Raw genomic sequence first — 16,484 nt, 5'->3', positions numbered from 1 at the left:
TATACAAGGCTCCTCACCAGACCTTCTTCCCCCTGGGCTTAGACCCTTCCAAAGGGCAGCAGGGGCATCTGCTGCATCCATGATTGCCTGGAGCCTCCCCTTCTAGTCCAGAGCACAGCCCAGACTGAAAGCCATTCCTGACAGCTGGTTGAGGTGGGAGGAGTAGGCGGTTCTCAGTCTGGTTCTCTGTCTAGTTGTCCACACCCTCGCCTGTAGACTTGTCAGGAATGAATGCGCCATGGAGCGTGAACTTCACTCCCACCCCTAACCGAGTTTCCTCCTGAGCAGGGTTGATGCACCTGGACAGGGGTGTTCAGGGGAACCTTGTGTGCTGTGTGAGTAGTCAAGGATTTCCGTGTCCAAACACCTGCACTGAACTCACGAGGGAGGAGATGCTATGGTGTCCATGGCTCTCGTGCTGAGATTGCCAGCAGAGGCACTAATTATGATGTTGCCTTCTGCTCACGTGGAAGCAAGCTGAGAGCCCACCGGGCCTCACCTGGGCCACCATCCTAGAGACAGACCCACCTGAACTTCAGACATGGACCTGAGCTTTCTAGCACATACCCCGGCTCCATAAAAGGCTGTCAGACAGCTCAGCCTTCCAGCCGCTCCTGGGCAGGATGGGAACCGGCCCGCTGGAGGTGAAAGGCTCTGTATCCCAGTGCCAGTCCCCTGAGCCTGCCAGCCAGTCCCAGGCACAACCTCTCCTAGCAGGAAAGTTTGGAAGGTCCCTACGGTGACTCCTAACATCAGATTCCCATTTTCAGCTGAAAGGAGGGGCTAGAAGGAGGTGACTCGCTAACGCTCTGCTTGTATAAGAGACATTCCCCCCCTCGCAGCTTCTTGTCCTGCCTTAGCCTAAACACCGGCCTGAAAAGGGCACTAGACAGGCACACAGGAGCAATATGCTGCAGGCAGATAAGCTAATGAAGCGGCAGACAGGTCGGTGTAGGAGCTGAGAAAGGGGCCACTTGGCTTCAGATTATGAACTTGTTTTCTCCTGGATTTACACCAGAGGAAAATGACCTCGCTCTTTGATTTGGGACAGACTGCCAGAGGGGACGGGAAGGAGTGCAGGGAAAGTGTGGGGAGGAAGGAAGGGAGGGGAAGCAGTGCAGGGAAGGTAGAAGGGGGGAGGGAGGGGAGGAGAGTGAGGGAAGAGAGGGAGCAGTGGAGCAGTGCGTTAAGGGTAAGGGAGGAGCGTTATAAATGCGGAAGGCAAAAGAGGGCGGGAGGGGAGAAGCCAGAGGAGGAGCCGGTGATGAATGGGAAAGGGGTGGGTGAGGACGGGGAATGGAGAGAAGAGGAGAGCAGGAGGAGCCGAGAGGGAGGGGGCTCGAGGTCCCCTGGACCAAGGGCCAGCAGTGCAGCACCAAAGCCAGATGGGAGGCAGCCCCCATTGAAGGCTGGGCCGGTGCTGCTCCAGGGTGGGCTCTCTGCACTAGCCTGCAGGGGGTGGCTGCCATAGACGACTGCACTGATGGGGACCCACAGACCCTCTGTCTGGAGCCCGTCAGCGCAGCTCCCCACTGAGCTTTGGGGGTTGCTGCCGGAGCACCATTAGGTGCCCCAGCACTCAGGGGCTCTCCGGGACGCCGAGGGGGCAGGACCCAGCCACCCAATCCCAGCACATTCTGCCTCCAGCTCCACGGGGATTTGTTCAGGCTGTCCAAGGGCAGCTCCTGGCCAGTACGGACCCGGACCAACGGCCAGTGTGGGGCTGTCCTGTCCCTGACTGCCAGGGAGCTGCTGGTTACCTGCTGGTAACATCCTTTGTCTTGCATCAGGGCTCTTAACAAGATTGGATCCTGCATGTGCAGGTAGATTCTCTCCCATCCGCCCGCTGATCTTAGTGCTGGGGGGAGCCCTGGTTGACAGCCCTGGAGACAGAAGCCCTGTCCCTATGCACCCGAGAGACACAGCCCAGTCTCTGCCTGGTCAGTCTTTGGCCTGCTGAGCAGGGAGGGACCCCCTCACTGGAGGCCAAAGGCTCTGTGTATCCCCTGCCCAGTCTCCTGAGAAATCCAGGGACCAGGAAGCTTTGCTTTAATCAAGCGGTGCCCATGCCCACCCTGGAGAACTCTCAGGAGTTACTAACCGGGGCTGGATTGCAGAGTCACTCCATGCAGCTGGCAGGGTCCACCCGGCAGGTTGGAACAGGGAGGCTGAGGCCCTGCTTCCCGGTCACTGCTATGCTGACCAGTACCGGCACTTCAGGCTTTCACGTCTGCTGCTCACTGCCTAGGAGAGCCCTAATGCACCATCACTGCCTGGGTCTCAGTCAGTGGATGTCCTAGCCTGCGATGGGTGGAGCTCGGCTTGTTGGTGTTCACAAGAGCAAGGTCTGGAGCTGTGCGGCTCCTGGGCGGGTTGGAGGGGGTTTGGCAGGCGAGGGCTGGCAGAAGTGAGCTCTCGGCAGGTAGCACCCGATGACCTGCAGCATCTGACATCACCTGGTTTTCCTCCCTCGTGTCTCTGTGCAGGAATGCGCTGGCGAGCCACTGTTCTCTCTCTTCTGCGCCATCAAACAGCAGATGGAAAAGGGCCCCATTGACTCCATCACTGGGGAAGCGCGCTATTCGCTGAGCGAGGACAAGCTCATCCGGCAGCAGATTGACTACAAGACACTGGTGAGTGCTTAGGCCAAGGGAGCCTACAAGAGCCCCTGTGGTCTCCAGGCTAAAGTGTCTTCCTGAAGGGTTAATGGCCAGGCTTCCCCCAGGCCGGCACAATGTCTCCGAATGCTCCACATCCGCTTGCAAGCCGTGTTCGCAGGGATTGCCATTCCAGGCGAGTTCCCCTGGCCTGTCCCCCAGGCCAAGCGTAGCTCCGCACCCCAGTGGCGATGGCCCAGCCTGATGCCGCTCGCCCTCATTGCAAGCCAGGAAGATTCAAGGCCAATCACAGGCAGGGACTAGGAGGCCTGGTGCGCGGGGAGAGTTGGCAGACGGTGGGTGGGCCTGACTGTGAATCACGCAGGGGCATGTGTGTGAAGAGACTTAGACCAGGACTTTCCCTCGGTCCAGCCTGCCTGGTAGGGAGCCATCGGTCCTGAGAGCTGACCTACAGGGCAGGGCGAGGGCTGCTGGTTCGGCATGGCATGTGCTGGCTGAGCCCCTTGGTACTCTCCGGGTGCTGTCAGTCCAACGGGCGCGTCCCTTCTGCACCGACTCCACAAAGGCCAGCGTTACGCTGACAGCCACCCCCAAACCCAAAGAGCTCGTTTCCTGCGAAGACAGCAGGGGCCAGGTTGTGAAGAACGCCGGGGGCTGCCTGTGCTTGCAGCCCGGCGGAATGAGCTTGCAAACGGAGCTCGCAGGACGCTTTCTGCGTCCCGCCTTGGCCGGTTCTGCTGCGGGGGGAGGGATGGGGAAATATTGTACACGAGAAGTGAATGGCTGGGGGTGGCTTGCTCTGTCACTCCAGGGAGCAGGCTTCCGTCACCCCCACCCCCATAGCCGGGCTCACAGCATCCTACGCACCTCTGAATCCAGTGCAGGACTGCCCTGATATATCAAACCTCTGTGGGGCCTTCCTCCCCACTCCTCTGAGCTTCTACCCGCCTCCTTCCCGGCCCTCTCCCTCCAACCGCAACCCTCTGGCAGTGGGCGCAGGTCTGCTTCTCACCCATCTGCTGCCTGCAGCTCCTCCCTCCCCTTCCTCAGCTGCGCCACTGAGTCCCTCTCTTCTCTGGCCCTGGACCGTCCTGCCCCTGCAGCCGACCCTCCCTCTCAGCAGCCGTGCTAACCAGCCCGCCCCAGACCCTTGGGTGCTTCTGCCTGGAGATCTCACAGTGCTTCGCCCCGGGAGGGCATCTAAGCACGACTGGCATTTTGCTGATGCTAAAGCTGTGCTTAGTAGGGAGCAGCGGTGCCCTCCGCCCTGCCCCCTCTGCATGGGCACAGCTTCCCTCTGCCACTCTCTTCTCTGCCCTCCCCCGTCCCAGGCCCAGCTCGCTCCCACGCTGGGCAGCCGAGGGCAGCGTGGCTGCTGCGGCGAACCCGTCTGAGGAAAGCACCGCATCAGCTGTTCAGCATGTTCCACTGGCATAGGACATATTGACGGGGGGGGGGGAATTCCTCTTCCTCTCTCCATCTGTCTGTGTGTTTTTACACTTGATGCCTCATCCCATCCTGGCCCCTCCTGCTCCAGATGAAGGTTAGGACGTGCGGGTGGGATTTGCAAGGAGGATGAGGTGTCCTCATTCGTTTAGCGACAAGGGAGTTACTGCCTGGCTAGTTCATAGCTCGTGCAAGGGGTGTGTTAGGGAGAAGAGGACAGGGAAAGAGTTCCAGCTCTTCTGTATGATGAGGAGCTAGCTGCTCCTGCTGTCAGTTAGCCCTCCCACTCTGGAAGAGTCAGTGGAGATAAAGGCAGAAGGACCGTGGCAGCTGGGGGGGGAGCTGGAGCAAAGGGGCAGGACACGAGCGGTAGAGGAGAGGAACCAAATATGGGGAAATGGGAGTAGGGAGCTGGAAGACTATAGTGCCCAGGGACAACACACATGGGGGGTGGGGGACCCCGGGAGGTGGCTGACACAGGAGCTGCAGCTGTGCCCAGCAGCCCTGCCGTGGGAGAAGCCATGTGATGTCAGGGATGGGAAGTGAAGAGGGCAGACATGGGCAAGGGTGAGGAACTGCAGGCCTGCCCAGGAAGGTCAGCTGTGTGTGACCAAAAGTTTCAGCAGACTGATGCCCTGCATACACTAATGGTCAAGCCGTTGAAGGGTAGCTGGGCTGACCCCGTCTTTGACATCCATTGTCAGTGGCAGATCATTTCCCTGATGTAGAAACACACTCAGGTCAGTGACACCTTTGATTTTTGAGCAGCTCCCAATACGATGCCTAAGTGGTGCATAGGAGTTAAAGGGTTAAGGACAGGCGAATCAGCTGGTTCAAATCACATAAGAACATCCTGGAATCTGGAACCTAAAACTCAAACCAGCCCTAACCAGAAGCATTGCTGAGGTCTGGAAAAATTCTGTTAACTTTTCCAACCATCATTGATCATTATCATCTCAAGAACATCCATGAAATATTCAATAGTTGCTCTAAGTTGCCATACTGTGATCTGTGCGATAGCACAGTTATTTCACAGGAACACATTGGAATTGCCATAATGGACCCAACTTCCATCTAGCCCAGTATACTGTCTCTGACATTGGCTAGTAGCAGCTACTTCTGAAGAAGGTGCCAGAAATCCTACAGAAGGTAGTTATGGGTTAACCTACCGCCATGGAGTTTCCTCCTGACCCTTGATAGTGGTTGGGTTATGCCCTGAAGCATGAGGGTTTATATCCCTTCATGCTAAACTAAATAGACTGAACTTCTTAAGTCTCTCCAATAGAAAGCAGGTTTTCCAGACCTCAAAGTATTCTTGTAGCTCTTTTCTGTATCTTTTCTAATTGGTCTTCATCCTTTTTGAAGTGGGGAAACCAGAACTGGGGCTCCAGTAACGTTGATTCTAGTGCTGTATACAGAGTTAATACCACCTGTCTACTTCCACTTGATATTTCCCTGTTTGTGCATCCCAAGTGAAATGGGAATGCAAGGGGAAACCCAACCCAAATTCCTCAGGCTGCCCTTTGATGTTCAGAGAAAAGGGGTTGCAGGAAACGGAGAGTGAGGGAATAGAAAAGAGAGATAAGTAGCTTTATTAAAGTGCTGATGGGTATCAGCCAAGAGGAAGGATGCTCTTGGGATCAAGGCCTTGGACTCAGGAGAACACAGGTTCAGTCTCTGCCCCAACATCATGCGTGGCCTTGGCCTGGTCATAGAATCATAGAATCATAGAGTTGGAAGGGACCTCAGGAGGTCATCTAGTCCAACCCCTGCTCAAAGCAGGACTAACCTCAGCTAAATCATCCCAGCCAGGGCTTTGTCAAGCCACAGCTTAAAAACCTCTAAAGATGGAGATTCCACCACCTCCCTAGGTAACCCATTCCAGTGCTTCACCACCCTCCTAGTGAAAAACTTTTTCCTAATGTCCAAGACCTCCTAATGTCCTAGACCTCTCCCACTACAACTTGAGACCATTGCTCCTTGTTCTGTCATCTGCCACCACTGAGGACAGCTTAGCTCCATCCTCCCTGGGACCCTCTTTCAGGTAGTTAAAGGCTGCTATCAAATCCCCCCTCATTCTTCTCTTCTGCAGACTAAACAAGCCTAGTTCCCTCAGCCTCTCCTCATAAGTCTTGTGCTCCAGCCCCCTAATCATTTTTGTTGCCCTCCGCTGTACTCTCTCCAACTTGTCTACATCCTCTTTGTAGTGGGGGGCCCCAAACTGGACACAATACTCCAAATGCGGCCTCACCAATGTTGAATAGAGGGGAATAATCACTTCCCTCAATCTGCTGGCAATGCTCCTACTAATGCAGCCCAATATGCTATTAGCCTTCTTGGCAACCAGGGCACACTGCTGCCTCATATCCAGCTTCTTATCCACTGTTACCCCCAGGTCCTTTTCTGCAGAACTGCTGCCTAGCTCGTTGGTCCCCAGTCTGTAGCTGTGCATGGGATTCTTCCATCCTAAATGCAGGACTCTGCACTTTTCTTTGTTGAACCTCATCAGATTTCTTTTGGCCCAATCCTCCAATTTGTCTAGGTCACTCTGTATCCTATCGCTACCTTCCAGGGTATCTACCACTCCCCCTAGCTTAGTGTCATCTGCAAACTTGCTGAGGGTGCAATCTACCCCGTCCTCCAGATCATTGATGAAGATGTTGAACAAAACCGGCCTCAGCACCGACCCCTGGGGAACTCCGCTTGTGACCGGCTGCCAGCTAGACATGGAGCCATTGATCACTACTCATTGAGCCCTATGCTCTAGCCAGTTCTCTATCCATTTTATAGTCCATTCATCCAACCCATACTTCTTTAACTTGCTGATAAGGGTACTGTGAGAGACCGTATCAAAAGCTTTGCTAAAGTCAAGGTATATCACATCCACAGCTTTCCCCACATCCACAGAGCCAGTCACTTCTTCATAGAAAACAATCAGGTTGGTCAGGCTTGACTTTCCCTTGGTGAATCCGTGTTGACTGTTCCTGATCACCTTCCTCTCTTCCAAGTGCCTTAAAATGGTTTCACTTAATCTGTCTTTGCCTCTGTTCCACATGTGTGAAATAATCATTCTTTTCCCCGCCCTTTGTCTGTCTTGCCTGTTTAGATTGTAAATTGTTCAGGGCAGGGACTTTCTCACTATGTGCTTGTCCACACCCAGTACAGTGGTGCCTAGACCTCGCTTGAAGAAATATGGCAAGGGAGAGAAAAATATAGATCCCAAGAAAAACAGAGAAATCCTTTTCACCAAGGAAATCCCTCCATCCAGTAAGGCGGGTGGATATAAAGCAGCCAGCGAGAAGAGATAGTAATTATGCATCAGCCTGAACAAAGCTCTCTTCCACTCACTTGTGTGTTGTTTGATGTTAATCAGCTTTCCCTCTTACATCTGAAGAGCTGGCAAATATATCCCGATAGGAATCTTAGCCGATTTACAGAGATCAGCTCCGACGATGGAGATTAAAAAGAAGCAGAATATGAATGAGGCTTTCCTTCCTTTTGGTCTCTCTCTTGTTTCAACTGAATTGTTTTTTTTCCCCATAAATAGATGTTGTTTTGGAGTTGCTTGTTTAAAAAATGAAATAAAGGAAGAGCTGATTCGATTTCTGTTAATGAGATAGAAATGCTATTGAAACATCTCCTGATCCTTCCTCTCCCTGAGTCACCTGGTCCCCACTAATGAATCTTGCATTAAGTCTGGATGGCAATCATGGGGTCTGTCATGTGGGTCTGGTTATGCAATCTTAACCTACCCAGCAGGCCCAGGATCCCAGGTACATGACACCCGGAAGCGGCCGTTTGTAGCAATTGGCCATGAAGTGCTAGTCTGGGGGAAGGATGAGCTTTTTTACATACAATATTTTATTATTCATTTATTTATTCAAATTATTACTTTACTGCAAATAGAACCAGGAGAAGTGACGGGACTTCGGGAGTCAATATTGCCGCCAGTTTTAGAACTCAGGAGTTTATGAACCTCAGGCATGTGCCTCACCTACTAGGTTACACTGTTTGGGGCTGGTTCATCTCCAGACCAAGTTGCCCATCCCTAACAGCCAAGTCCTGCTGTTCTCTCTAGAAAGTGATGTCACAAAGTCCTAGAATTCAAGACCAGAAGGGGCCACAGATCATCTAGTTTGACCTCTTGTGTATAACAGGCCACCAACACCACCCCCAACAACCGAAATGAGACCAAAGTAGTACAGCCCCCAGGAGCTAAAGAGAATAAGAGAGACCAAAGTGCACCAGCTTCCAAGACCCCTGCAATGACAGAGGAATGACTGTGAGATATATCCCGATCATCCCAGCAAGAGACCTGCACCCCCATGCTGTAGAGGAAGGCGATGTCTAAACATTGTGTCGTTTTTGCCTACTTGTGTGGGTCCCCATTGGAGGCAGCGGGTACCTGGGCAATCAAGCAGTCAGAGAGAGACGAAGGGAGAACAGACTTTTACTGGCCAGAGGCTCAGCTCTAAAAACAGATGCATCACAGTCGACAATGAGCATTTCTCCAACCTCGAATTCCTATACATTCAGATAAGCAGAACTGAGTGTGCTGTCTGTAATAGCGGCATCTGGTGTTCTGTGTCTTAATGACCTGGGAGTGAAACTCTGCCCAGTCCACGATCCTCTCATAAAGCTCACCTAGAGAGTTATGTATATTAGAGCCACTAAGGTGCTGAGTACCTTCACTGGGAGTTGAGGGTGCTGAGCGGCTCTCTGCAGAATAAGACACAAGGTGTGAAGCCCCTCGCCCTGTACCGCCTCCCTCTCTTCTAGGAATGAAAGACGATCCATCTCCCGTCTCGGCACAGAGAGCACACAGTGACACACACCACGCGAATGAGCAAAGGCCCCGAGCTGCGTTGGAAGCTGTCGAGAGCATTTTATAATTATGTGGCGCGGGGGTGTCCAATAAGAGTCGAGCATGTGTCTGTCTCCGCGGCTTGCGCACGCTGTGTGGTCCCAGCGCACTGCGACGGCTCGAGGACTAATAGCCTAATCAGTTAACATCTGTTGACACCATACCCTGTTTGGAGAAAAATGCTTCAAGCAGCTCTTGGTTAAGGCCCATCGGGGGAGTTTCTACACAGGGAAAAATGCCACTAATGAGGCATAAAAGGGCTCTCCCATGTCTCCTGTCTTCGGGGATTACCTCCTGGAATGATTTCTGCCAAGCACTGTCACTGGCTGCCTCCTTCCTGCCCCCCAAATCCCTAACACAGGGCTAAGAGCAGGAGAGGAAAGGTTGCCACTTCCCTAGTGCTGACGTCTGGCCCAAAGCCTCTAGGTGCAGTTGTCTCCCTGTCACAGCACTTCTGGGTGATTCAGTGTAAACGTCCCCAAGCTGTGATTATTATTGACCTAGAAGCCCCAACTGAGATGAGGTCCCCCTTGTGCTGGGTGCTACCTATACACACAGTAGGAGATCATTCTGTGCCTGAAGAGCTTGCAATGTAAACAGATAAGGGATGGGAAGGGAAACAGAGGCACAAAGAGATGATAGGCCTGAGATCACCTAGCAGTTCAGTGGCAGAGCTGGGGAAAGAACCCAGGTCTCTGGACTCCCAGCTTTGTGCTAGATCCATTAGACCATGCTGGCTCTGTGATTGGGCCTATCTTATTCCCTCTCAGTGCAGTCTTCACCATGTCCCAGTGTGGAATTACACAGTGGGAAGTTCCAGAGGGGTAGCCGTGTTAGTCTGTATACTGCAAAAACAACCAGAGTCCGGTAGCACTTTAAAGACTAACAAATTTAATTTCTGCAGACATAAGCTTTCGTGGGCTGCAACCCACTTCGTCAGATGGCATCGTCAGATGCCACCAAAGCTTATGCCTGCAGAAATTCAATTTGTTAGTCTTTAAAGTGCTACAGGACTCGCGTTGTTTTTACACAGCGGGAACTTTCTGTCGGCTGCAAAGCCTTCCAGTAATCTCGCTGAATGTGTCTGTGCCTCTCACTGGACCACTGTGAGAACTACGGTACTGGGATCCATGTCACTCACTGGCTGCTGTGAGCACAGCCAGGGTGCAATGGAAAGTCCCCAGGCTCTGCGCGTCCATGGGGACTGGAGCTATGCCACGCAGCCCAACCCCTGGGTGGAGCCAGTCCTGGAAGGGGTGGAGCCAGTCCTGGAAGGGGGTGGAGCCAGGCTGGACTCATCTTCTGGACCCTAGTCAGCTTCCAACAGAGGGGTCCTGTGGCAAACCAGCTGGCATTTCAAGATGCCCTCCACAGGCAGAATCCCTCAAGCACAGCTGCCTCCAGGTATGCATGGGGTCCAGTTTGCTGAGTGGGAAAGAACCTGGCCGTTTGGGTTCCTCTAGGGTCATGGGGATGCTGGAGAAACCCCCATCAGATCCCACAGCCTACATGAAAGGGGCAAAGCGGAAGTCCACCAGTCCAGGGCGTTATGGGGGATGCTCAGAGACTCATTAGAGGCATCTCCAGCTTTCCCATTAGGGAGTGGGTGGTTCACCCCCAGTTGTAGTGTGTGGAGGATGCTCATCGTCTAGAGTTAGCGCCAAGCCCCAGGGCTTGTCTCAGAGTTTCTGGGCCTTGGGAAAGGGTTGTTTTGGGCAAGTAATAAATGTGTTACATAAAGATCTGAACGAAGAGGCCTGACCTCCATTGAAATGCACACCAAGGAATGGTGTTTAAATTGCATTGCATGGAGGAAGGAGTGTAGAACTGCACTGAAAATTGGGCAGAGAATGAGAAACAAGTGAGGGGAGGGAAAGCTCAGATTTGTACGGCTGGGGGGCTGTGAGAATCTAGCTCTCTGGAGTGCATTAGAATGGGAAAGAGATGGGTACAGAGGTCTAAACAGCCTCCAGCCCAGAGAAACTATGGTTCTGGCTTTGCAAGTGCAGGGAGGTGGCTGGTGTAGTGGTTTGGCTGTTCTGCGGAGATGGGTTACCGGTACATTTCCAAAGCAGAGCGTTCGGGAGCTTCTGGAGCAGAGCACCCCTGCTCTGCTCTTCAAAGAATTACCCCCAGATGAAGGGGTGTTTCCTCTTGTCCCCCCATCATGACTGGTCTGGGAAAGAAAAAAGCGAGAGGTGGCCTGATCAAGGCATATCATAGAATGACTGGTGGATGGGGAGTTTTTCTAACACCACAAGGAAAGGCCACCCCATGAAATTCAAAAGCCACAAAGGTAAAACAGTTGGACATCTCTCCAGGGCGTACATCACGGATGCCGTCCGAGTGTTGATACAGCATCACACAATGGGCATTATTGGGTGCTTCCATCTTCCTCCAAAACAGCTGGCATTAGTCACCATCAGGGACCAGACAGTCTTTGCTCGGTTCCATTATGATAGCGCCCATGCGCCTAATCTCTCCCAACCCCATTCACAGTTTAAGGGAGCGCATCCATTCCCATTCCCAACCTGAGGATCTTTTCACTGGACTGGACTGTGATGGGCTGTACCAGGCATTTGTTGCCCCCTGCTGCAAGTCCCACGACCGTGGCCCACCCCACCCAAGGAAAGGGTCCTTTTGGGGAAAAGGAGAAGCGAGTTTAGATTTCCAAGAATTGCCTAATGGAGCCCACCCAGAATTAGCTGCAGGCGGAACCACTGAGAAGTGATCCTCCAGCAGCTAGAAGGGCTGGGAGCGACCAGAAACCAATTAGGGCCAAACCAGCAGGTGAAAAGGCTGGCTGCTTCCTCCAAGGGTCAGTTCTAGGTGATGCTGTGGCAGAGGAAGAAGGAGCCCCCCCTGCCTTATCCTGAAAAGCCCGACCTGAAACCCCTTAGCAAGAACTGCTCCCCAGGGACTTTTCAAAAGAGCTGGGCTTTGCTCAGGTGTCCTTGACCAAAATTTCCTGTCCCCAGAGCTGTGCAGGGTGATGGGTGCAAGTTGAACACACCCAGCAGTGGCTTCATTTTAGTGTTGCCCTTTGTAAACATCTGTGAGATCCCTGGAGCTAAAAGATGCTATAGAAACGTTCATTGTTATTTTATTATTTAGTAGCTGAATTGATGCTTTTCCTACATCCTTGGAGTGACACGTAAATAACAGCATTATAATCTTATTAACGTCTTACATTTATATTGCACCTTTCATTCAAAAGATCCCAAAGCCCTCTGCAAACAATGTACAGCAATCGCTTTATCCACCACTGAAAAGCAGCCACCTCTGGGGTGGAACGTGACAGTCCTTTAATAGCACCCTGCAGCGCTACTCAGTAGATTAGGACAGGAAGTGAAGAAGAATCCTGTATCTAGTGAATCCCGTATCTATGGGATACCACAGGGCAATCTACAGTCAGAATGTAGTTTGGTCAGGACACCAAGATTAACGCCCTGCTCTTGTAAAAGGGCCATGGGAACTTTAACCGCCACGTGGAACCAGCAGCTCAATTTAACTGCCCTCCAAAATGTAAAGGTGCCTTAAGTTTATAAAAGTTTATACACTTCACGCTCCCTCACCAAGAAGGAACAGAAAGCTGAACGCTAAACGTCTGGGAGTTGGTGGCCAAATTTCTATTCCTTGCTTTGTGTGACTTTAAGGCATCCCCTCCCCCTCCTGGCCCCTCTATGCTTTGCAGAGGCTGGGGAGCAGATGTTGTTGTCCCCGCAAGGAATCAGAGGCCTCTTTAGTTGGGTAACATTTCTTGTGCCATGTGCCGGAGCAAGATGTAATTTTTCAAGGATCCTTGTATTTCCAAGTAATGAAATTCACCTGGTGCAAAGGCTGTCTGGCCTGTCCCCTACGTTTGCAGAAGAGTTTGGACAGAAAACAAACCAGGAGCTCAGGGATTCCAGACCGTGCTACCTGAACAGTCAATCCAGGCTGCCAGTGCAACCCAAGGAGGTGTTTATTGAACTGTGAAGCTCTCTAGGAGGCTGGGGGGCTCAGAGGATTAATAAAGAGCCGTAGGGCCTTTCATCTTTTAGGTCATCAGTTCAGATCTAGCCCAGGGTCGGCACGGATTGAAAGCTGGTTAGCATTTTTTGGGTGGCTTGTGTGAAATGAGTTGGTTGGTTGGCCGTAGTCCAGTTCCTAATGGGACAAGTATCCTGATTGCAAATGCCACTCGCCAGTAATGGACTCCTTGATGACAATCACAGAAGAGAAGCCAAGGCGAGGCTCGAGGAAATTAAATATATATAATATGAGATAGCTGGGTATTGTAACTCCCTCCCCCCTGGGAGGGGTCCCCATCTAGCGGGGAAGGGTTGATAAGAGACAGATAAGGAGAGCAGACATCCCTTCTCCTCTTCTTTGTAAGATGCTGAGCAGACAGTTGGGACTCCAGAGCACCTAGCTAAGGACCAAACCCTGCTCCCATTAAAGACAATGGGAGATTTGCCATTTGTTTCAGTGGAAGTAGGAACAGACCCTGTGTGATACTAAATGATCCTGGTGAAAGGGAGTGTAAGCAACCCATCATGCATTGACCCATAGAGACATCTTGTTTGGAACCAGGTCCCTGGGATCTCCTCTGAGGGAGGAGAATGACCAATTCCTGCCTAATGTCCCAGATCGGTGCTGAGCATGATTCTTGTACCTCTCCTGGCTAGAGTCACCTGAAGGCTTGTCCTGGCGCCGTCCATGTTGTAGGACCCAGTGGCTAGCTCTGAGCTGTCTGGGAAAGGGTAGCGATGAGAAGGTCCCATGTCTTTCCAAAGGGCGTGACTCTTCTCCTTGTCCCTCTGCCTTCCTCCCTCAGGTCCTGAGCTGCGTGAACCCCGATAACACGAACAGCCCAGAGACCCCAGTGAAGATCCTGAACTGCGACACCATCACGCAGGTCAAGGAGAAGATTCTTGACGCCATCTTCAAGAACGTGCCATGCTCCCACAGGCCCAAAGCTGCTGACATGGACCTGGGTATGTGAGCACGTGGCCCATTACGGGGGGTGTAATTCATACCCAGCTGATACCTTGTGCTCAGTTCTGAGCACCACGTCACCAGGCAGAAGGGAACTCATTGGGGCATGTTCAGAGCAGAGCAGCTGAAATGAGAGTAGGGCTGGAGGGATTGATAACTGGAGATTCTAGACCCTCCCTGCCCTCCAGACCATGTACCTCTGATCTTCCTGCCTCCAGGGCAGCCCCAACAGGGAATAGCGGCCTATGTTCCTGCTCCTGCTGGCCAAAGGCTGGAAAGGGTCCCTGCAGGGCTGAAAACCCAAGGGCCCAGTTGCCCCATCCTGTCACGTGGGAGTGACGGTGATCTCAATGAAGTTCCTCTTACTGAGATTTCTTCCTAGTCCTTCTCTCAGGGCGGGGGTGTTCAGGGGGGTTTGCACCGTCACTGAAACAGTCACTTGGATGTATTGATCTCCAGCCCCAAGCCTCACTGGCCACAGGGGCGGCTGATGTGATTTCCTGCAGTCCCCAACCCACCCCCTCCTATCTGCCCACCATGCCTATATCCCACACCCAATGGAGAACAGCAGCGACAAGGGTTTTAGTGCCATGAAAGTGGCTGAGTCTCCTCCCTGCACAGGAGCAGGAGATCCGCACTCAGGTCCCCAGAGCACTATTAGGTTCCTCTGTACATTACGTTGCTGCTTTAGATGATTATAAACCGAAGGACTTCACAAACCTCATGTACTTTTCCCCACGACACTTTGTTTACTCTTCAGCACTTCACTCAGCTTGGGCAGTGGAAGGAGACATGGCAGTTTCAGTTCCATTTCTAGTCAGGTTCATGTTCCGGTTTCCATGCATAGACCCTGAGCTGCAGTGTCTGGGGTTGCACAAACACTGAGCCCAGAAACATCCCCTGACCTAGATCTGCAGTGAAAGCTCCAGGAAGACTGAGAGATCTGCTGTCAGGTAGAATGGCAGCTCTTTTCTGCTGGAGGCTCTGGCAGGAGGCAGTGTAACAGGACACAGCATTGTCATAAGTGCTACTCAGGGTCACCACTATGGTCCCTGGTATGGTACTTGGGATTGCCGCCTGGGAGCAGACTAGCCAGAATCCGGGACCTTATGAAAGAGATCTCAGTGGAAAATTATGGAGTCTATAAAATCCTGCGAAAGCAGACAAGAAAACCAAGAGGAAAAGGAATAGACCGATGCCAAGAAGCCATTCACAGCGTTAATGAAGGCAGGAATGAGAGGTCAGGGCTTGGAGTTATGTGTGTGGGGGGAGGGATCTGGGGCTGGGGGGAGAGGCGTGCCTCTCAGCAATTGCAGAAGGATTCTTGCTCACAGAGGGTGGTTAAAATAATGGAACAAGCTGCCAAAAGCGGCAGCAATAAAAACCAAATGGTATAAATTACCACGAATGAACCCAAGATGATTTTGGAGCTGAGGAGTGTCAGCAGGGAGCTGGGGACTGGGTGAGAGTGAAGCCAGCCAGGAACTGGAGACCAGGGGTGCAGCGGATAGCAGTGGATTCAGGCAGGATATATTGATCCAGACCTTGTGCCCGGCTGAGGCCATGGGACAAGATCCAAGGGCAGGCATTGACCGAGGGTGCTGGGGTCTGCTCTGGGAACTGCAGAATAAGTGGTAGCATGGTAGGACAGGGAGCCAGGAGTTCCATAAGCACTTTGAGGGGCTGCGGCGGGATTGGAACCACCTCTGACCATGGCGATCCAGGGAACCAGTGGGTTATGTTCTAAGGCTGATATGCTTTCGTTAATCAGATAGGCCCGAATAAGAACCCCCGAGTCCACACCCTCTCCAAACGGTGGACAGGTTTAGCTCCAGCTGTGAGCTCCAGAGCTCGGACCTACCTCTCAGCTGGGTCTGAACCAGAATCCCTGATCAGAACGGCCCCCGGCTTCCTGGGAGAGTTTGACTCAGGGCTCCACATCTGGAGAGAGCTCTGCTCTGGTCCTTACAAACGTTTTAGAGCTGCTGAGTAATGGGGGAAGGGTAGCGAGGGCCAGCAGGGATTACCAGGCATTACACACACACGCCCCCGGGAAGGACAGACCTTTTTGTTCCTATAAAGGGGCTGATTACTAAGGACCTTATTAACGTGAGGTATCAACACTAAAGATGGAAGAGCCCTAGGCACACCTTATCCAGGGCACGCCTGTTCCCAGCAACAGACTTTTATCAGCTCCCCTGCTAATGAAGAAGTCACTATCTTTGTGTGAGTACGGTGGGGAAGAGAGGGGTGTGTCCAGAGGGAGCTACATCTAGACCAACCGGAGAGACAAGCTCCTGGGGCGGGATCCTTCAATGACAGTGAAAGGAACACAAGGTCTGAGCGCTTAGAACAGCCGGACTCCTTGGGTGAAGTTCTCTGGTTTGTGATATGTAAGGGGTCAGACTAGATGCTCTCAATGGTCCCTTCTTGGCCTTAATCTCTATGAGTCTCTGAAGAGGAAAAACTGGTTTTTATTTCCAGTGCTGTTTTGCGGGGCTCTCTGTCTGTAGCAAGGATCGCGTGCTCAGATGGAAGGAGGCAAGCAAGCTAGCTAATGAGTTATTTTGTGCTGT

At 52.4% G+C, this 16,484-nt stretch overlaps 1 protein-coding gene across 1 annotated transcript in view; it reads left to right on the top strand.

Annotated features, from left to right (window-relative positions):
• PLXNA4 (plexin A4) overlaps window positions 1-16,484 on the top strand; it is a 583,803-nt gene that overhangs the window by 530,913 nt on the left and 36,406 nt on the right. The window contains exons 24-25 of the mRNA XM_067534998.1: window positions 2,487-2,633; window positions 13,748-13,907. Of these exons, the coding sequence (XP_067391099.1) occupies window positions 2,487-2,633; window positions 13,748-13,907 (307 nt within the window). The remainder of the gene's footprint in view (window positions 1-2,486; window positions 2,634-13,747; window positions 13,908-16,484) is intronic.

Source organism: Emydura macquarii, unplaced genomic scaffold (genome assembly GCF_026122565.2).
Source record: "Emydura macquarii macquarii isolate MOO-44397 ecotype Brisbane River unplaced genomic scaffold, CSIRO-AGI_Emac_v2 contig_3470, whole genome shotgun sequence".
NCBI classification, from domain to species: Eukaryota; Metazoa; Chordata; order Testudines; family Chelidae; genus Emydura; species Emydura macquarii.
Note: the sequence above shows the minus strand (reverse complement) of the source record. Positions and strands in the feature narration are given on the sequence as shown.